General features: G+C 35.1%; 2 protein-coding genes across 3 annotated transcripts; both read right to left on the bottom strand.

The window, feature by feature from the left end:
* Window positions 1–2231: 2231 nt before the first annotated feature.
* LOC107466490 (polycomb group protein EMF2B-like) lies at window positions 2232–14933 on the bottom strand. 2 transcript variants are annotated; one of them, XM_021130919.2, is made up of 15 exons: window positions 14691–14933; window positions 14405–14583; window positions 14073–14105; window positions 13826–13857; window positions 13303–13355; window positions 13146–13199; window positions 12996–13055; window positions 12397–12443; window positions 12167–12291; window positions 6295–6457; window positions 5667–5715; window positions 5081–5164; window positions 4197–4276; window positions 3992–4081; window positions 2232–2489 (listed from the first exon to the last, which is right to left on the bottom strand). In XM_021130919.2, the coding sequence occupies exons 2-15, from the start codon at window positions 14482–14484 to the stop codon at window positions 2375–2377; spliced, it is 1065 nt and encodes a 354-aa protein (XP_020986578.2). In that variant the 5' UTR covers window positions 14485–14583; window positions 14691–14933; the 3' UTR covers window positions 2232–2374. The 2 variants fall into 2 exon arrangements, with proteins under 2 accessions (XP_020986578.2, XP_020986579.2); XM_021130920.2 differs by having other exon boundaries at window positions 6295–6448.
* Window positions 14934–17055: 2122 nt separating this feature from the next.
* Window positions 17056–19358, bottom strand: LOC127741597 (polycomb group protein EMBRYONIC FLOWER 2-like). The gene is made up of 6 exons (XM_052254357.1): window positions 19031–19358; window positions 18757–18904; window positions 18361–18416; window positions 17585–17687; window positions 17301–17463; window positions 17056–17222 (listed from the first exon to the last, which is right to left on the bottom strand). Exons 1-6 carry the CDS (start codon window positions 19063–19065, stop codon window positions 17056–17058), a joined length of 672 nt encoding a protein of 223 aa, XP_052110317.1. The 5' UTR covers window positions 19066–19358.
* Between the last annotated feature and the right edge of the window lie 1172 nt (window positions 19359–20530).

Below are 20530 nucleotides of genomic sequence, written 5' to 3'. Positions count from 1 at the left end.
ACTAAGTTGACAATGTCTTGCCTACATGCTAGAACATCAATTTTCAGAAACATTCTTAAATCCGTAAAACAAAGTGACCAACATTATAGTATTTGTATCTCGAATTCATCACTAAAAAGGACAGAAAATACTTGACTTCTGCCTTTGGAATACGATACATTAACGAGTATACGTATCAATTTGCAGAATAACCTCATAAACATGCTTTTAAAATATTCAAATCAAATATAAATTGACCTATTCAATTTAGATTCTATATTTTTTTTTCTTAATAAAAAAGTAAAGTTGGTTTCATTGCTAATCATCCACACATTTCAATTTAGATTCTTCTTGTTCCAAGGCCATTGTTATTACGGGCAGGGTTTACGATAGTCCAAATAATAACAATAATCTAATGATAAATAAAGTAGGATATACTTATATATGCACCTTATACTCTATGATGCATTACCCTTTTCATTTTGGTCAAATTTTATTTAAAAAAAACACACGCACACACACGTTAACACATAAGTAGACGTGATAAGAAAATATAATATGTATACTAGTACTTTTAGCTAGAATCACTTATAAAATTTAACCATTCAATAGAGATTAGATTTTATTTATTTATATGAAATTTTTACATGTTCAAAGGCGATTAGGTGATCAAATTTTGTTTCTGCAACACTAGAAAATATAATGATAAGTTATTCATAATATCCGAATAAATGATATGTACGAAATTCTCAATTTTTTTCGGATAGTTTGTACGAAAATCCCGTTACTTCTAAAATATATTTAACCATTTATATATTTTTTAAAAAAACTAAAAAATGTATAACACCATAGGACATTAGATTATCTAAGTCCAAAACTTAGGTAGCATTGGCTCCCAAGAACATGGTTATCACGGTTTGGAAAAAAAAGGGGGGAAAAACACAAACACACACGACAGACTCATGAAAATGACCAAGTATGAAACTGCAAAGACATCAAATTAATAATGAAAAACAAGACATGTAAAGATTGTATGGAACTTTCACATGAAACAAACTCCAAAGCAAATCAGGAATATAATACTTCATCTTGCCAAATAATTTCTTCGCCTACATCCCGCAGAAAAATGTACTAAAGTATGGAACTTTTTATCCCTCTACAAATTTATGGTACAAATCCAGGTAGTGAATTGAGAATACCATACAAAAGGGTATAAATTTGAAATGAAAAAAAATACCCCACAGTCGATGACAACAATTTATATACAAGGTTAAAATTTATTCATGAAAAATTGATAACTAAAAAATATTATATAATAATTTAATCAAATATATTAAATTATTTTATAGTTCTCAATTATCAACTTCACGTAAAAAACACTAAATATAAATCTTTACCTTTATATTTTGTGAAGAAAACAATGGTCCTTTTTCCATATATATGTCATCTTGTCTTTTGTATTTATTAAAAGGGATTTTTCAGTCAGGGACATAGACCTAACTTACGGGGAGAGAGAATACTTGCCCCCACTGAAATTTAAAAAAAAAAATAAGTTATATATTATATATATTTATTCTTATTATAATGTTTTTGTTCCCTTAATAAATTAATAAACGATTTTTAAAAAATTTATCTTTAAAGAGTAATTTATTTAATTGAACGAAACATGCAGCAATATTTACCTTGTTAATCTGATTTAATATTAAAACTCAAAATAAATAGACCAACTCAATGAAAAAAATTAATAAGTAGTGATAATATATTTTTTAAAACTAACCAATTAGTTAATTATCAAACTAAAAACTTAATTTTCTAAACACATAAAATTATCAGTCTTTTTTTGTCATAAAAAATCATGATATAAAAAAGAACATTATTTATTTATCTATTAATTAAAATTATTTATTTTAACTTTTAAATAGTCATATTTCTAACTGTTGTTTTTGTTGAAAAAGTTATTTTTTGCCATAAATATTATAACAAATGAATTCTCTAATTGAGTGGCAGGTATCAACAATTAAGTTTTTAAATATAATTCTAACTTCAAATTATAAATACTAGTATATTAATAGACAGATGTACCTATTGATTAGTTCTTTTATTTATTAAATATGTAAAAATAATAAAAATACAATTAATTGAGAATATGTGATAACAAATTGCTTATAATTTAACTAAGATTTTCAGCTCAGATTTTAGAAATAAAAAAAATGTATATAATAAAAAGTATTTTTAAAAAAAAAGTTGCACACTAATTCTTTTTAATTTCTATATCTCTAATTCTCTATTACATAAAGTATAAACATTAATCAACAAAATTTATTCTAATATATTTTCGTCCCCACTATGAAAATTTTATGGATACGTCATAGAACGAGAATGAATTATCTTTTAACTATTTGGCGCTGATTTCTGCCTCGTATTGTTGAAGAATAAGGCTGCATGAATTAATGGTCCGTGCATCTAGAAGACCATGATTCCATAATTTGATGGAAAGCAATCTCCAACACCTGCCAACAGGACCAAACTTGTTATTATTTGCAAATCCTGAAACATCCAAAATATATATATGATGATAATGAAGCATGACATTTTGATTGAAGACTAAGTCATAAAGAGGATAAAAGAACATATAATACAGAGCGTGCTGCGTGTCAATGTCAAAAAAAAAAAAAAAGAGAAACCAATAAATGCATTGCAAAGTGTCAACTTATTCTTCCTTGAAATCCAGATTTGTGTCTCTCACTCTAATATAAAACAGCTCCTCTCAATATGCATCTATATATTAAGACAACGTAATTTTACTCGAATTTTGGTTTCTCTCACATTTGTCTCACGATTTGTAAAAAATAAATTTAAAGGTAAAGTATATTTTTTGTCCTTGAAATTGTTAAAAGTTTAGAAAATATTCCTAAGTTTTATTTTGTTTCAACTTTGTCCAAAAAATTTTCAATTTGCATCAAATATACTTCTGATGGCTAATTTTTTTCAAAAAAATTAGAATGAATTTAGCAACAATTTCACAAGAACAACTTTCAACACAAGCAACTCAAAGATAGGTATCATGCATTATTACTGGATTGGTCCTAAACCTTCTCAAAATTTGACAAGGGTATATTTGATGTAAAATGAAAACCTCAAAGAAAAAATTGAAACAAAATAAAATTTAGGAGTATTTTTGAAATTTTTTTCAAACTTTAAAGACAAACTATATACTTTACCCGAAATTTAAAATGGTTATTGTGCATACTAGAGTCAAACCCAGCTCTTCAGGTAATACTCCATACATATGAAGCACAAACAGCGACAAGAACATGGGACACAGAACACGCAGGCACACTAATTTCAACTTTTTTTAGAGACACAAAAACATGCCATATATATTAAAATATAAACTATGTTTTAAATAAATTGTAACAATATCTTGATATTTTATTAAAATTAAAGCACAAACTAATGTTTTTAATGTCTTTTTTAATTATATAAATCATGTAAGAATTGTTTGTATTAATGAATAATAAGAGTAATATTAGGTAACCAACCTTTTTTTCAACCAACATTAGCCAATATATTTAAAACTATTTTATTTATCTTAAATCTTAGACACTAAATCATAAACATTTAACTCTAAATACTAAATTATAAACCTCAACATTAAAGTTGATAACTAAAAGTTGAATCCTTATACTTTCTCATAATATTATATATTTTTTCTAAGCTAATTTAAGAATAGACAAAGAATAATATGAGACACACCGACACATGATGATTTTTGGATATGTCCAAGCGTTTCTGCAGAAGTATTTTTATTTTTTATTAAGATACAATCAGACATAAAAGATTCAAACGCATGTCGTGTTTGAAATGTGTCCAACACGACAACTCAATGAAGTGTCCGTGCTTCATAGCTCCTTGCGGATTTTTCTAAGCTAAAAAATGGCCCGACACGCAACACTAGCATAATATAAAATGAGAGCACTCTGATACAAGAAAAAAAGGAAAGGCTAGTTACCAAGTCAATTTGGAGCACTCTAGAAGCTCATAGCCATGGACTTTTACAAAAGCTTCACATGCCCATGGAACATGACCATTAGTCCGCACCCTGCCACATGAAAATAATTGATGCTAGAAAGTTTAAAATCGAATGAACAAGTCTATCAAAACAAGGAAGATGCAACAAACAGAGAGCGAATGGAGTCAAAATGAAAAGAACTTACCGTTGCTTTCGAATAAACGAGTTCCACATATGCATGAATTTCTTCTCAGCATTGGTCACATTGTCAAAATTACCAAGCCTCTGCAAGGTATCAAAATGTTTCAATGAATCTTCAAAACGTAAAGTATGAAGAAATACTAAAAGGTGCAATAGATTTCATATTCCCATCCCAAAGCCTCAAACTAAACCTATACAATGATCAAGCAGAAATTTAATTGTCATATTAGAATCACAAATGGTAATTAAGCTCTCCTAACAAGGTCTAAAATTCGATTAAACCATCCAATTTAAGTGTTGGTAAAGTGTATTTTTTTTGTTCCTGAAGTTTTCGAAAAGTTTCAAAAATATCGACGTTTAATTTGTTTCAATTGTGTCCCTATTGTTTCAAATATGTCTCTTAATCCCGAAGGGTATAATTGAAACATATTTGAAATTAGAGGAACAAAATTGAAACGTTAAGGGTAATTTTAAAATTTCTCGAAAACTTCAGGGACAAAAGAGTATATTTTATCCTTTAAGTGCAGTTGATGTAAAACCAAACAACAATTTGTTAAGAAACGGCATATAAAGTAATTAGGAGACTCTTATGGGTTAAGTAATTAGTGACACCGCTAACATGTAAACACTATTAAGTAGGTTTTTGGGTAAACGGCAAAATATTTCCTTACAGCTTTTCTATGTTCTTTCTTTCTCCCTTTGAGACACTTGTGTTTCAAGAAGTTGATAATAAAGGTAACAAAGAACTACTGAGCCTCATAGCCACAGGGCCATCCAACATTACCCAAAAGCTTTACCAGACCATTCTTGTATCACAAGAGTTACATTTAAAAAGGTAAAAGAGATTATAAATTTTAAAACAAGGATCATATATATAATCATGCATACCCTTAGCTCTTCAAAATCAGCAACTTCATCATCAACTTCATCCTCACTATCTCCTTCTGATAGAACTTCTTCAAGTTCCATTGGCTTGAAGGACAAACAAATAAATCAACTTCATCCTCACTATCTCCTTCTGATAGAACTTCTTCAAGTTCCATTGGCTTGAAGGACAAATAAATAAATAAATGAAAACGGAAATGAGGAAAATATTTGTCCGACATAAAAAACCATTAAAGAGCATTTAATTACATATTTTGATTTCTTTTGAGAGAGAGAGGAGATATTTTTCTAAAATATAGAATTGCTAGCATACTCTATTAAGAACTTTCCATTTGATGGACAAAAACATATTTTTGGAGAAAAAATTTCTATTCGCATCCCCAACATTATCGAACTGATGATATAAAATCACATTTATTATCCAACCAATTGCAAGAAATAGAACAATTTCCACAGGAAGATACAGGAAGCACTCTGTATAGGCCTCTCATTGTACTCGGCTCTTGTTTTTTCAGGACAATTTATATGTGGTTTGTCAATGAAACTGAAGTGCAAAACAGTAAACAAATAAATGGCAATCACTTATTACCTGGTATATGCGAGAGTGATAGAATTTTTGCTTGCTCAACTGGGAAAGGCTGAAATGTTTTCGAAGAACTATGTCAGAGCTGTGTACATCAAGTAATTTACAGGAAAAAATATTTATGATCACATGTAGAGAATGACATGACACCTTATTTCAACGCTTCCTATATACCAGTCCAAATATCATTTAGGCAGATCAGTTTTATTCCCTCTTAGTAAATATTGAGAAAAACTACATCTCAATACCTGAAAACTTCTGATAGTATTATATTTGTCCTTCAAATAAAAAACACACATTTTGGTTCCTGATTGTAACAGAAAATATTAAGACAGTAATTTTGAACTTGGAAATAAAGTGGAAAATGAAGTTCAGGCATAAAAGCATTGCAAATAACATGAACAAATCAAAAGTAAACAAAACCCAAATAAATAATCAAAATCCACATACAATTAGCTCCTACCAATTAGCAATGCCTTTAATTGCAAATGAAGATATCTAGCTCAACTTGAGCACTAGCTTAATTTATTATTTGATTTATAAAACCAAACGGTTTAGCAATATAATTATGCATCTAACAATATCCCAAAATGTAAGAGCTCATATATGTATTTTCATATGCCAAAGAACATACATTTGTGGGTCAATGTTATAACGCTGAATTGTAGACTTCCATGTTATGGCATCCGGTAACACAGCAGGATTCGAAAGAGCATTCTCATCTGTTGCTGGTTCAGGTGGGACACAGTCTTGATCAGGTTGAAATGGTACAATTGCGGTTGAAATCCCTGCAATGTCTAGAATTTCATGACACATTCATCACACTACAACACTGATGCTACCATAAATATCCCATAAGATAAGTTACCCTTTTCCCTTTTTATCAGCAAGATTATTTGGAAAAAAGTTATCAAAGACCATATGAAATAAGTTAACAAGCATTTCTAAAGGGGAAAAACAAAGACGGGAGTTTTCAACTTTAACTTGTAATCAAATAAATTATGATTAGTTGTTCTGATCACTTTGACTTATGTAACAACCATCTATGAATTATAAAAAATTTTGAATTAACTGTCAGATTTTCTTGGCTAATTAACATTGTGTGCATCTGATAGAACCAGCAATAGTAGAACGGGTAAGCTTTATTGCTGCACAGGGATGGCCAATTAGCACTCCTTAGAAGGTTCTACACAGTTGGAACTACCAACTCAGGGAGAGGGATTCTCTTCAGTTTCTAACAGAATTCATAACAGAAAATACACATAAACTAAACTAACTATAACCTAGCTATTTATAGGCAGTGAGTAATAGAGTCTAACAACCTATCAGCCAACTGGAACATGCCAACAACTCCTAAAACTGTCACTTAACAGCTACTTACCTCTCCTTTTGTAACACAGCCCAAACCTGATAGTAGTAGGCGTCTCTCTATCAATACTCCCCCTTGGACAACCACCTTGTTCTCAAGGTGGAACTCCGGAAAGGTAGCCCACAACGTTGCCGGTCGCTCCCAGCTGTCCTCACAAGGAGAGAGGCCCACCCAGTGCACCAAATACTCCAAAACCCCGTCCTCTGTGGTTCACGATGCCACGATCTGAGACGGGTGCATCCCCAGCTCACCATCCTCAGCCACCCCCGGTGGAAGCGTCTACACCTGCTGCTGCGGCGGGACGGCCTTTTTCAACTTGCTAACCTGGAAGACTGGGTAAAGTCTGTACCCTTGAGGCATGGCTGACCTGTATGCCACCACCCCTATCTTCTCAATCACTAAACGGTCCATAGTAACGAGGGCTCATCTTTCATTGACCTTCCGCGCTAGTGTCCGCATCTGATAAGGTTGCACTTTCAAATAAACCCACTCATCAGGCTTTAACTCCACATCCCTTCGATGCCCATCTGCTGCTTGTTTCATCTGCTGCTGAGCCTGCACCAATCAGCTCTGCCAAAACAGCATCCCTGGCTGCGGTCAATGCTGCCACCTCCTCAACATGCGATGGAAAAGTCTCTCCACGGAAAAGAACAGGTGCTGGCACACCATTAAGTTCTTGAAATGGTGTTGTCTGGGCTGAGGCATTGTAGGGGGTATTAAACCAAAACTCAGCCCATGGTAGCCACTCCAACCATTTCCTCGAGTAGCCACCCACAAAGCACCGCAATAAGTCTCCAAACAGCGATTCACCACTTCGGTTTGGCCATTGGTTTGCGGATGAAATGCCGTGCTGTACTTTAATTTTGTCCCTGTAGCTTGGAATAGTTCGGACCAAAACTTACTCATGAACGGTATCCCTATCCGATATGATTGACTTGGGAAACCCGTGTAGTTTAACCACCTCCTTAATAAAGGCTAGTGCCACCTCCTTGGCTGAAAACGGATGAGCTAGGGGGATGAAGTGAGTGTATTTAGTTAACCGATCAACCACTACCAGGATAGTGTCCATGCCTTTGGATTTTGGCAATGCCGCCACAAAATCCATTGTAACATGCTCCCAAACTCTTTTCGGAACTGGTAGGGGTTGCAACATCCCCGCCGGTTTCATCGCGGCACACTTGTTTTGCTGGCAAGTGTGCCAACCCGCAACATAATCCCTGATCCTTTGCCTCATGCTGCGCCAATGAACAGCTGCTGCCAACCGCTTATAGGTTCGAAAGAAGCCTGAATGTCCTCCTACCCCACTATCATGGGACTCAGCTAGCAAAAGTGGGATCTGAGAAGAATTTGCAGTCAAAACTGCTCTCCCTTGATAAAACAGCCTACCTTGTGTAAGAAACACCCCGGATAGTCATCCAACCCCTGCTACAGGGCGACCACGATCTTTTGTAGCTCTTGGTCGAGAGCCACCTCCTCTTCCACCGTTTCCCAAAGGTTCATATGTACTACCGAGATTGCCCTTGCCATCATTTGTCATGACAACACATTTGCCGCCTTATTCTCAAGGCCTGGCCGGTATCGGATCTCAAAATCCAAGCCTAACAATTTAGTAGTCCACTTCAAGTAAGCTAGGTCCTGAGTTGCTGGTCTGTGAGGAATTTCAGACTTCGCTGATCTGTGAGAACAATAAATTGGCAACCCAACAAGTGATGCTGCCACTTTTGGACAGCGAAGACAATGGCCATCAACTCCCTCTCAATGCAGATTTTTGCCGGGCCCTTGGAGATAGTGCTTGGCTTAGGAATGCTATTGGTCTGCCCTGCTGGGATACACGCAACCCCTCACTCGATGCGTCAGTTTCCAAAACAAAGTCTTGATTGAAATCCGGAACTGCTAGGCTACGTTTATTTCTGAGAATAGGACAAGATAAGACACTTAAAACAAGACATAAAAGACAGAGACACAAAATTGTGTTTTTGTATTTTATTTGGTAATAAACCAGAACAAATTATGAAAATCCAATTTATTCTCATTTTTTTCTTTCAAAAAATTTGAAACGAAAAATATAATAATGAAAAATTAACAAAATAATAAAAGAAAAAATGAAAAATAAGTCATGTCCTTTGTTAGTGTTTCTGTGTCTTTCCTGTCAGAATGGACACAAAATACACTAATCCAATGTCTTTGTTCATGTCTTTTCTGTCAAACACGATTTTGTGTCTGGTATCCCCGTCTCAGTGTCCTGTCTCTGTAAACAAACGCAACCCTAAAGTCGGTAGGTCTGCCATCAGCTTCAATCTCTCAAAAGCTTCTTAGGCCTTGTCATTCCGTTCAAATGCATTTCGCTTTGTCAACTCCGTCAACGACCTGGCGATAACCCCATATCCTTGCACAAAATGCCTATAATATCCGGTAAGGCCCACGAATAGGCACTGGCCACTCTAGCATCATTGTGGTTTTGTTAGGATCAGTCGAGACCCCTTGTGCCGAGACAATGTGACCCAAGTATTCCACCGAGCTCACTGCGAATGTGCATTTCTTCTCATTCAACACCAACTAGTTCTTCAATAAAATCTGGAAAACTTGTTGGAGGTGAAGGGCATGGCTCGCCATATCATGACTATAGATGAGAATATCATTGAAAAACAAAACAAATTTCCGTAATAGAGACTTAAGAATGTCATTCATCAAGGCTTGGAAGGGGCTAGGGACGTTGTCAACCCGAAGGGCATGACTAGAAACTCATAATGGCCCTCATGAGTGCGGAAGGCAGTCTTGTGGATGTCTTGATCCCTCATCTGAATTTGATGGTACCCAGATTTTAAATCCAGCTTAGAGAAAACTATAGCTTCGGCCAATTCATCGAGTAGCTCATTAATGATGGGGATAGGAAATTTATCTGGCACCGTAGTACCATTTAACGCCCTATAATCGACACAAAATCTACAGCTGCCATCCTTTTTCTTCACCAACAATATCGGGATAGCATAAGGGCTGGAGCTTGGCCGAATTATCCATGAGGCCAGCATTTCTCTCACCATTTGTTCAATCACTGATTTCTGATGGTGCGGGTAACGATAAGTTCTTATATTCGGGGCTGAAGCTCGTTCTCTCAATGGAATGGCATGATCATGGCGACAGTGCGGTGGCAGCCCTGGTAATGTCTGAAACACCTTAGCATTAGAAGCTAACACCGATTGTATCACCTGTGGCACCTGCGATGCAGCGGCAGCATGCAAAGTCATGGGCCACAGCTGGACCATAACTCCCTCTCCTCCTTCTTGAATGAACAAAACTGCAGACTGAAGGTGCATGCCTCCATAGCACAGCTCCGGGTCCCCCCTACAAAGTAACCATGTTGTCCCCATTCCGAAATCGAAGGCGTGATTTTTTTAAGTTTGTGATGACGTCTCCCAACTTATCTAGCCACGCCAGCCCCAAGACAAACTCAACTTCGTCAGTTGGGAAAATGAAGAAGCCTTCCTTGATCGTCAATTCCTTGAATTGGAGAGTTACACCCAAACACCTTCCTTGTCCCCCTTTATTGCTGTTGTCCGCTACCCTGACCTGGAACTTACGGGCGTTGTCAATCCTTAGGCCCAACTCGGTGACGATCTCTGGTGTCGCGAAGTTGTCTGAAGCTCTACAATCTATGAGAACGCATACACGGCAGCCATTTATCTCTGCCCAGGCTTTGATTGACTTGTGATGTCCACTCAAGCTCATGAATTTGAGTTCCAATTGTCCCTGCTACCCTCTTTCCGGAACCGCCTCATGCTGTAACATATCCGCTTCAAAGTCTGGCCCCATGATCAAAAGCTCGAACTCCCTATTCGTGCAAACATGATCCTCGGTGTACAGTTCATCACAAAGGAAGCATTCCCCCTTGGCGCGCTTCACCCTATACTCCTCGTTGCTGAGATGTCTCAATCCGCACCGTCGCAAGGGATCCGTCGTCGACTCCGCGCCCTTGCTTGCTGCAAAATTGGACGCTATAGCAGGATGCACAGCTTTGGTGGCAGTTGAATTGGCAACGACAAACTTGGAAGACGGTGGTTTACTACGTCCGGATACTCCTCGCAAGGCAGCGTTGCAGTTTTCTACCCTCTGTACAAGTTCCATCAACTCATCCACTGACTGGTATGGAAACAATTTACATTCTTCACCCACTTCCAGTTTCAGCCCGTTCAAGAAGAGGTCCATTAGCAGTTCCAGCGCAATTCCGCGGAGAGGCAGCGTGTGAAGCACGAACTGACCAACGTAGTCCCGGACCGAGTTCGTCTATTTCAGCTTCAGTAGCGTTTGATACAGCCTCTGCAGCCGTTCCGGTTGAAAATACCGTAGCAGCGCCGCACTGAGGAACCGCCACTGAAGCACCGGCGCCGTCGCCTCCCACCACCTGAACCACGTGAACGCCCTTCCTTCCATTGCAAAGGTGGAGACCGTGAGCCATTCCTCCATGCGTTCAATCCAGACCACCGCATCATCACCGCAGAAGATCGGAAGTTCCAACTTCCGACATTGCTCCGGTGCGCTGCGGTTTCCGGCCGACGAGCCTGCGGCCAGGTGCGATTCCGGTGAACCACGCTCGTTCCGATTAGGCGCGCGATTTTTGAACAAATCCATTCTGGAATTGAAGTACTGCAGCATCTCCTGCATTGATCGGAACATCTCCTCCATGGCCGACTCGATTGTGTCAAATCATGTCTCCATTTTCCTCGATCCCGATTGCACCATTCAGCGTCGGGATCCTCAAGCTCAGATACCAGTTGATGGAACCAGCAATAGCAGAACGGGTAAGCTTTATTGTCGCACCCGGATGGCCAATTAGCACTCCCTAAAAGGTTCTACAGAGTTGGAACTACCAACTCAGGGAGAGGGATTCTCTCCAGTTTCTAACAGAATTCATAACAGAAAATACGCATAAAACTAAACTAACTATAACCTAGCTATTTATAGGCAGTAAGTAATAGAGTCTAACAACCTATCAGCCAGCTGGAACATGCCAACAACTCCTAAAACTGACACTTAACCGCTACTTACCTCTCCTTTTGTAACACAGCCCAAACCCGTTAGTGGTAGGCATCTCTCTATCAACATCACTTACTAAAATACTTGAAATAATTGTAATACATACCATCAGCTTTCTCCAAAAGATCACCCTCTCCAGTTGGAATTTCGTATCGTAAGGCAAGTGGAGCTGCATCCTTTGCTCTTTCAGAAGGTTCATCCTCTGGCCGTATGCGCTTAAATGGTTTGGCACTGAAATAGGTTTTAGATGACCAGTTTACTAAATAAAATGCATCTATATGAACGTATCTGTAGCCAAGTAAATCTCAGACCAGTGCAAAAACGAGAATAGCTTACCAAAAGTTAATACCGCGCAACTTGGGATCAACAATTTTTGCGAAAATCTGGAGGGAAATTAATTAACAAGTTATTAAAGTGAACAAATAATTTCAAATGAACTCATGCTATAAAAGCTCAGACAGTTTTGTCATGCTTAACTTGCATGTTTCTGGGAACCACATCTTCTCTAAAGGGTAAAACAACCAACATGTATAATTTTAGACATTATATATAGCAAAGTAATGAAATCTTAAAAGATAGAGATGAAATCCAAAAGATATTAGACAATACTTATACCAAAATAAAAAATTCAATACAAAAATAGCATAATGTAATAAAAAAAGTAATAGTTGAAGTATAAAAGTCTAACAACTTATCACTAATTTTAATAAAAGGTATACTTTAAAGAAGTATATAACGTCAGCGGTGGGTCATCCTAAACCCAACCCGAAATTATACGGGGTGAAAATTGCAAATGTGAATCTGCAAAAATAAGCCGGATCTGAACACTAAAGAGGCATCACACATTACATTCAATTTTGTTGTAAGAAGAAATATAATAAAACTAGACAAACTTAAATTTAAAAAAAAAAAACTTGACATCAAACTGTTCAGACCTCAGATTTCCAGTTATCAGTTTTCGCAGATATGTTTATTGTCGGACAGTCCTCCCATGCCTGCAAAATGATTTATAATTGAAACTAACAGTTTAATACAGCTCAAGCCTCAAAAAATTAAAGTTTGCCAGAGATCTGAAGAAGACTGACCAAAAATTCATAGTTGAAAAGATCATGTGATGCAAGCATGTGATATTTTATACCCTACAAACAGAACATGTCAGAAAAATTAAAAAATAAGTTTATAATTATCACATTAAAAATTAAATGTTTAAATTATCAGTCAGAACTCAAAAGCAGTGCTAACCTTGTAGCTTGCACATCTAACCAAACATAATGGACAGGAGAAATCCTCGGTGACTGTAATTAACAAGGAAAGAGATAACAATGTAAAATAAGAAATCTAAGCTTAGATATGTTTCTGGTTGCTAAAAATATGGTCAATTTCGGTTTCAATCTCTTCCAAACTTTTAGTTTGATTTGATCTCAATGATTTTAACATGTTTCGTTTCAAACACTATTGTACTAAATTCTGGTCCTTCATATTTTTTGTTTGGTGAATATAAATATTAACGATTTACTTTTGCTTCTTATAAATATTACCACTCGAAAACTACACTAACAGAATAGAGATTAAAACACAACATTTTGAAAATATGTGGATTGAAACTAAACCAAAAACCTTGTGGAGATCAAATCCAAAAGTCACTATATTAATTATGAAATAGAACCCACAAACAACTATACTACACAACCATAAATGTTTAGTCAGCTACATGGATCAAACTAAAAAAAAAAAACAAAAGAACACGAAAGGAGCATTATATTACCTTCAGTTCTCTGCAACTTATCATAGTAATACCTGTAATATAATTTGATAAAACAGAAGAATAATAAGTAGCAAAATTTCGACATTTCTTCTAAAAGCAAGTAACATGAAATATGCAAGAGATGCAGAAAACATAAGAACAAATGAGGTTTTCAGTACCACTGCGTATTTGCACCCATTAATAGACAGTCAATATAATCCCATAAAAGAACCAGAGATACTATCATAAAGAAAATAAAATGTAATACCTGAAATTAAATTTCAGGTTTCCCTCCTTCAACCTGAATCATACAAGTTGAGAAGAAGTTAGAATGAAGACCACAATTTATTTAATATAAAGTACATGATAATTCAAGCCAAATAAGACGAAAATACATCTAAATTTAGAGAAGAAAAGTTTTCATATTTAAAAGATTGGTTTGGAAACTACACTACTTCACAGTTACCAATTAAAATATCTACTTTGCATTTAGCAAGGTAAACCCTAAGTCCTAAATCCTAAATCAACAAAAACAAAATGAACCCCTCCTACCACAAATTATTCATTGCAAAAGAAATATTATGAGAAAATGGTAACTACCGGGTCATACGCGATGCAAGTGCAGTTATGTTTGTATCATGGGAAGATTTTTCCTTTGCACCAATCTGTTGGGCATACATTTTGATTTGCAATTGCGTTGTTTTACTCTTTGGAAACCCATTCTCAAAATTATTTGGTGCTTGAACTGAGATGTTTTGCTCCTCATCTCGAGCACCATACTGCAGCATAAAGAAATTTATAAGGTGGCACATCTATCTTCTTTGGAATGGAGAAAAATGTTTGAAATTATCGCTAAAGAAAGAACAACGAAGACAATATTAATTACCTTTAGTATACAAGGATGAAGATCAACAGTTGACACAGCCTCAGCTTGAAGTCCCAATCTTAAATTTGAAGATTCATCCCAGAACTGAAAATTTTTTTCGAGAGATACCTTCCCACATAAGCAGTAGTTTGCATCTCTTGCTATCAAGCACAGAATGAAATGAAATGAAAAGATGAATTCTAGCACTGAAGAGTGATTAAGTTCACAAATTAGTGAAACTACCAAGGTTCTAAAACTCGAAATGAACCTTATTCCGTTATTATAAAATATACATTTTTGTTTATTTATCATTGTGTTATAATATTATTATTTTTTCCTTTAAGCAATAATTAATTATCATTACTATTTATAATCAAAAGATGCTAACATTTTCCCAAATAAAAAAAATAACAATGATTATTGATTATCATATTTTTTTGGCCTTTAGCAACAAACTAATTTGACAAATTTTTTAGGCTTTTAGATCACAATCCAATTTTACATTGTAACAAAAATTTACCCTAATAAATGGCATCCGTCTCTTTCTCCCAAATTCCATTATTCATTCCTCAACGTAGCGTTTGTTTTCAGGTACTAAGACAGAGACTGAGAGATTGAGACTCAATATTGTGTTTGTTAGTTCAGAGACTGGTACTAAAATTTTTGTCTCTGTCTCTAAAATTTCAGTATTTCAGTACCTCCAAAAAGTAGGGATACAGGGGACTGAAATTTTTAGAGTTAGAGACTGAAACTTTAATAACATTTTATACCTTAAATACTTTTATTTCAATTAATTAATTCTAATTTTACCCTTTGTGCAAATTAAATTAGAGTTTCATTCTTGTTTCAATTCCTGTCTCCTATTTTACACCAAACAGAATACTGAGATTTGTTTTAATCCCTGTCTCTCAGTCTCTGTCTCTCAGTCTCAATCTTTCTGTCTCTGTCTCTCCACCAAACGCTACCCAAGGGTCTTTTTTTCATTATTCTCACTTGTAAAGGTCTTCTCAATACTTCTCCTTTTTATTCTCTCCATCCTCCTTCTCCTCGCATCGACACCTTTGGAAAGGAGCTCGAACTGGCTAACCGACAGAAGGAAGATGATTGAAGAAACCGCACGACACTCACAAAGCACTAATCAACGAATAGAAGAGAAAAGGAAGAGCAGAAATGGAGACCCTAGTTTGGAGGTAAAGTCTCTAACTCTATGGCTCTACAATTTCTTTTTCCAAAAAACCTACTAGACTGGCCAAATTGGAAATGGTTCAATTGGTTTGCCGGTTTTTTACCGATTCAAAAGGTATTTTATCGGTTTGTGGCAAACAGATTATGTATCAACCACACTGGATACCGATTTCTAGTTTAACCTTATCAAACTGCCAGTTCAGTTCAGTTCTCAGAACCATAGAAATTACCCATTTCATTAAAATCAACACAAGGGAAAAAGGGGGTTGGGGGCAGGTGTAAACCTGTTACTACTTACTAGACCTTGAAACATCAACTTCTTTTCTAAAATAAAATCACAGAAAATCTAATTACATAAGAGTTAGGAGGGTAAAAAGAAGAAAAATATATAATCAATATAGCAAAGGTGAACAGTCTCTCGACATATCTAGAAGAGAAACTTTGTAAGGATACTATTCTTGTTAAGAACCAAAATAAAAGCTTATGCTTTTAGTTGCAACATATATGAATTGCTTATGATCTCTTACACACATCAAGCCTCAAAGTAAATTTTTGAACACTTAATTGAGCAGGTTAGTATTCAATCGGGATTGAAGAGTGTTATCATGTGTGTGAACATGTGTTCATGTGTACATGTGGTTCAACAATTATAGTTTTGAAAATCGAACCAGACTGACCGGTTCAATTGGGCTAATCAAAAACTAGTCACCAAACCGATTTGATTAGCCTCATAAATCTCCTGACAAAAAAACCAGTTACAGAATTAGTCAAATCGACAGTTAACCAATAAACCGATGGAACCAGCTGATTTATTGAAAAATTTTCGGTTCGGTAAACCACTTCAAAATAGCGTTGTTTTCACCTTCTAAAAAAAAAGGAAAAACCCTAAATCTCCAACGTAACCCAATCCCCGCTCCCACTCCCACTCCTCTCCCTCCTTTCCTCTTTGAAACTGAAGTGAAAGCTTGAAATTGAAAGAACAAAGAATCCGCAGCCCCCACACGTTGCTTCCACAAGTTTTTGATGGCACCACCAAAACCAAATTTGGAAGCACCAAAATCATTTATTGAATTTATATATTTAAAATTTTATATAAGTTTTTAATAATTTTATTTAATATTTAATTAAATCGGTTGAATTTCGGTCAAATCAATAAATCATTAAATTAATGACTTTACCGATTAGTTGACCGGTTCGGTTCTCACAACCTTGGTTCAACTAACAGCAAGGTAACAACAATATGGTCATTTGCAACGAAATTTTTACATTTCATATATAAGCAATAAAAGCATATCTCACATTCAGATGAATTCGGATCTAAAGGCACCAGGCTTACATTGACCCCAGATGGAAAATTTGGGTTCTCCACTGCAAGTAAAAAAGAATTTAGCAGGAATTATATTATATTATATTACATGTGTCATGTGTGTGTACATACATGCATACCGGCTGTGAAAAATAAGAGAACAAGTGACCCGGATTTAGCTGTCAGAGCTAGTCTCTGAATGTCAGGGAGCAAAAAGTTTGCTTTTTGTTGAGTATCACCATCAACTTCAGAAGGAGCTTGAAAGATGAAAACCCGACCAATGCGATATAAAGCAGAATACTTCTTTGTTTTTGTAGTTAAAACATCAAGCAGCAGAAATGTTTATTAGATAAAATATATGTAGTAAGAACCCAATCAGCATGAGTAATATTAATTAGCTCATAATAACACGCGCAATTCCTACCTTGGCATCCTCATCTTTAAAAGCCACCCTTGCTAGACAAATATACAAGGGAAACAAAGCTTGAGTTTCATCTATATCACCCAGCAAAGCTGTCAATTGTATCCTAATCATTGAAATATAATTCATTAGTATCAGAGATAAGATACTTTACATAGGTAAAATGAAAGAAAAATTAGGAGAGAAAAAAGAGCAAAATTATGCCTTAAATGAAACCTTTACAAACTACGTCATATTCAATCAAATGTATTAACGTGTACATATCCATAGCTGAATATAAAGGTTAAAAATGGTATCACAAGGTGTACATAATGTATATTTCATTGATCTTTAAACAGATTCTTATACTAGAAAAAATTACTAGTTACTCTTAGGAAGCATGTCATATGTTTGCAAGCACTAGTTAGATACGGTTGGACAATCTTCATCCCATTTTACATAAGGCTTAGTCAGGAATTGTGAGGTTTGGAGTTTAACCAACACTGGATTTTAGATCTTTGTATAGATTGGACAAGGTTATGTTTTGATGTTGACTTGTAGCTAAATGGTGATCATAGACTGACAAACATGAATATTCGTCGGTTCTTATTAAATCAAAACAAGTTCAAATGATCAAATTTATTGCCACCCAAAACCAATAAATGGCTCCTAAGCTTCGCAAAAATTTTTATTTAGAGAATGTAGCACATCCACCCTGTAGGCATGTGGCATGAAATGACATAAATCGTGAAAGAAATGGTGCAAGTAAGAGAAGGAAGATTATCTTTGGTAACTCTTACCTCTTTTTTTTCTTGGCCTCTATCTTATAGTCCAAACATCTCTGAAGAAATGTAGGCTACAAAATAGAAAAGTATATTGTTAGAATAAAACACGCAATGTCATTGTCACACATCAACATAACATGAGGAACCCAATAGGATATTTTTTCAATTTTTTTCACAAAATAAGAAATAATTTAATAAGAAGAGAATGAAATAACCAAGTAGAGGTAAGCAAGTGACAAGGCAAGTAAACAAAAAGTACAAGAAATCCTTCTAAAACAATAGGAACATAAACAATAATGCTACTTAGAATAAAATACACCATATGCTCATGTAATATATCCCATGAAAAAATATGAATAGTCACAATATAACTATCAATAACAGATAATTTTAACCAATCATATGCAGTACATTTCGTAAAGCACGTCGCCGAAGAATGTTGTAGAATTCCACAGGCTTGCAATAAACAGCAAAACTCTCTTCTGCAGAAAGCTCCTCTTCAGCAGCTAATTGCCCTTGAGCATCTAGATAGTATATTTGATTTATGTTTCTGAAATATCTGCACAGATTGACAGATATAAACATTAACTAAGTTGCATTACTTTTCTGAAAAGAAAACTACATTTGTTTCTCAAGAACAAGAAACAACCAAGAGAACATAAAAAATGGTCAGAAGAGAACATACGATGTTTCACAAGTTGTAGCAGGAAAGCCTGACATCGTTAGAGAAGTATCAGATATATATAACACTTATCTGAACCTTTGAATTTGTGAAACTTTCTCAAATGACAAACCTGCAACTGAAACTGCTGCAAGATATCATCAAAACCGTGTAATAGGTTACATACTCCTTTTCTATAATTAAGGAAACTAGAACAAATATTTAACTTGCAAATTTATTATCCATAAAGTCATCTATCCTATTTGAAATTGAATGTTTTCTATGGTTTATTGCTACTGAACAAAAATTTAGGATCCGATAATTATCATTTTTTTCACATAAACCATACGAAATCCCGATCTTCTAAGGAATGAAGTGCAAAGGATACAATTTTAATCAACACTAGGATTAGAAAGTAGAATTACCTGATATGATTCGATCACTAAAAATCTCTGTAGTATTCAAAAGGATTTCAAGTGGATTTCGTGTGACTCTTGAGGACTAGGGTTTGTGAGTTGCGGCGATGAAATCGAGAACTCTCGGTATATATAACCTCATATTCGATATGGTTGAGATAAGGACTTATTAAATTATTAAAAAATGTAATAAAATAAGATTATGATCTAACGCACGTGTAAGAGAAATATTATATTGTTTCCAATTAAACCAATTTCATTCAAGTAGAATAACATGACACGATAAATATGATAAAATTCTCTTTTAAATGCAAATAAGTCATTTATTGTGTGTGTTATTTCAAACTTCATATATATGAAATTCATTAAGAATGATGTTTACCACACCTTTACTTTTATTTGATTAATTTTTTTTATCAATATCATTATAAGCCACTAGATCCCAGAAGCATAAAGCTTGAGGATTACCTCCTAAATGTATGCCAATGTAAGAGAGAGGCCACCATAGGACTCCAACCAGACAAGGAGCAAAAGAAATTGATTATCCACATTAATATTTGCTAAACCACTCTTAGATTGATTTTAAGACCAAAAAGGTTTCAAAGAAACCCAAAATGGATAAAATGTTAACATAGCTGGTTTTGAGAAGAAAAACAAGTCATTAGTTGAATCAAGAATTCTCTATATATGTGGAGAACATTGTTCTCACCTAAATTAAACTCAAAACAAAATTATTGGAAGTTTATTATTCTATTAAAATATAGCAAAGCCAATTCAAAAATCATATAAAATGAAGTTCAAATTTTCCAAGTTCAAGCAAAAGATAACATGCATTGTCCGACTTACACAAAAAAATGCATAAGAATTCACATAACTATATGACCAAAACAAATACTTACATGTGATGCATGTATAATGTTCAGTCAGGAAGAAAAACACCAATCAATTATTATGCACAAGAATACATGCATTGGAAAGAGCTATTGATAATAAGGTACCCTCATCACGAGCAAATCTACAAGATAAGAAAGGCAGGTGTATCATGCATTACCAAGGACGAGGGGATTCGATGGTTTTCGCTGGAGGAGGGTTGGATGAAACTCACGAT

The sequence above is a fragment of the Arachis duranensis genome, chromosome 9 (genome assembly GCF_000817695.3).
Source record: "Arachis duranensis cultivar V14167 chromosome 9, aradu.V14167.gnm2.J7QH, whole genome shotgun sequence".
Lineage (NCBI taxonomy): Eukaryota > Viridiplantae > Streptophyta > Magnoliopsida > Fabales > Fabaceae > Arachis > Arachis duranensis.
This window is presented reverse-complemented; position numbering and strand designations above follow the sequence as displayed.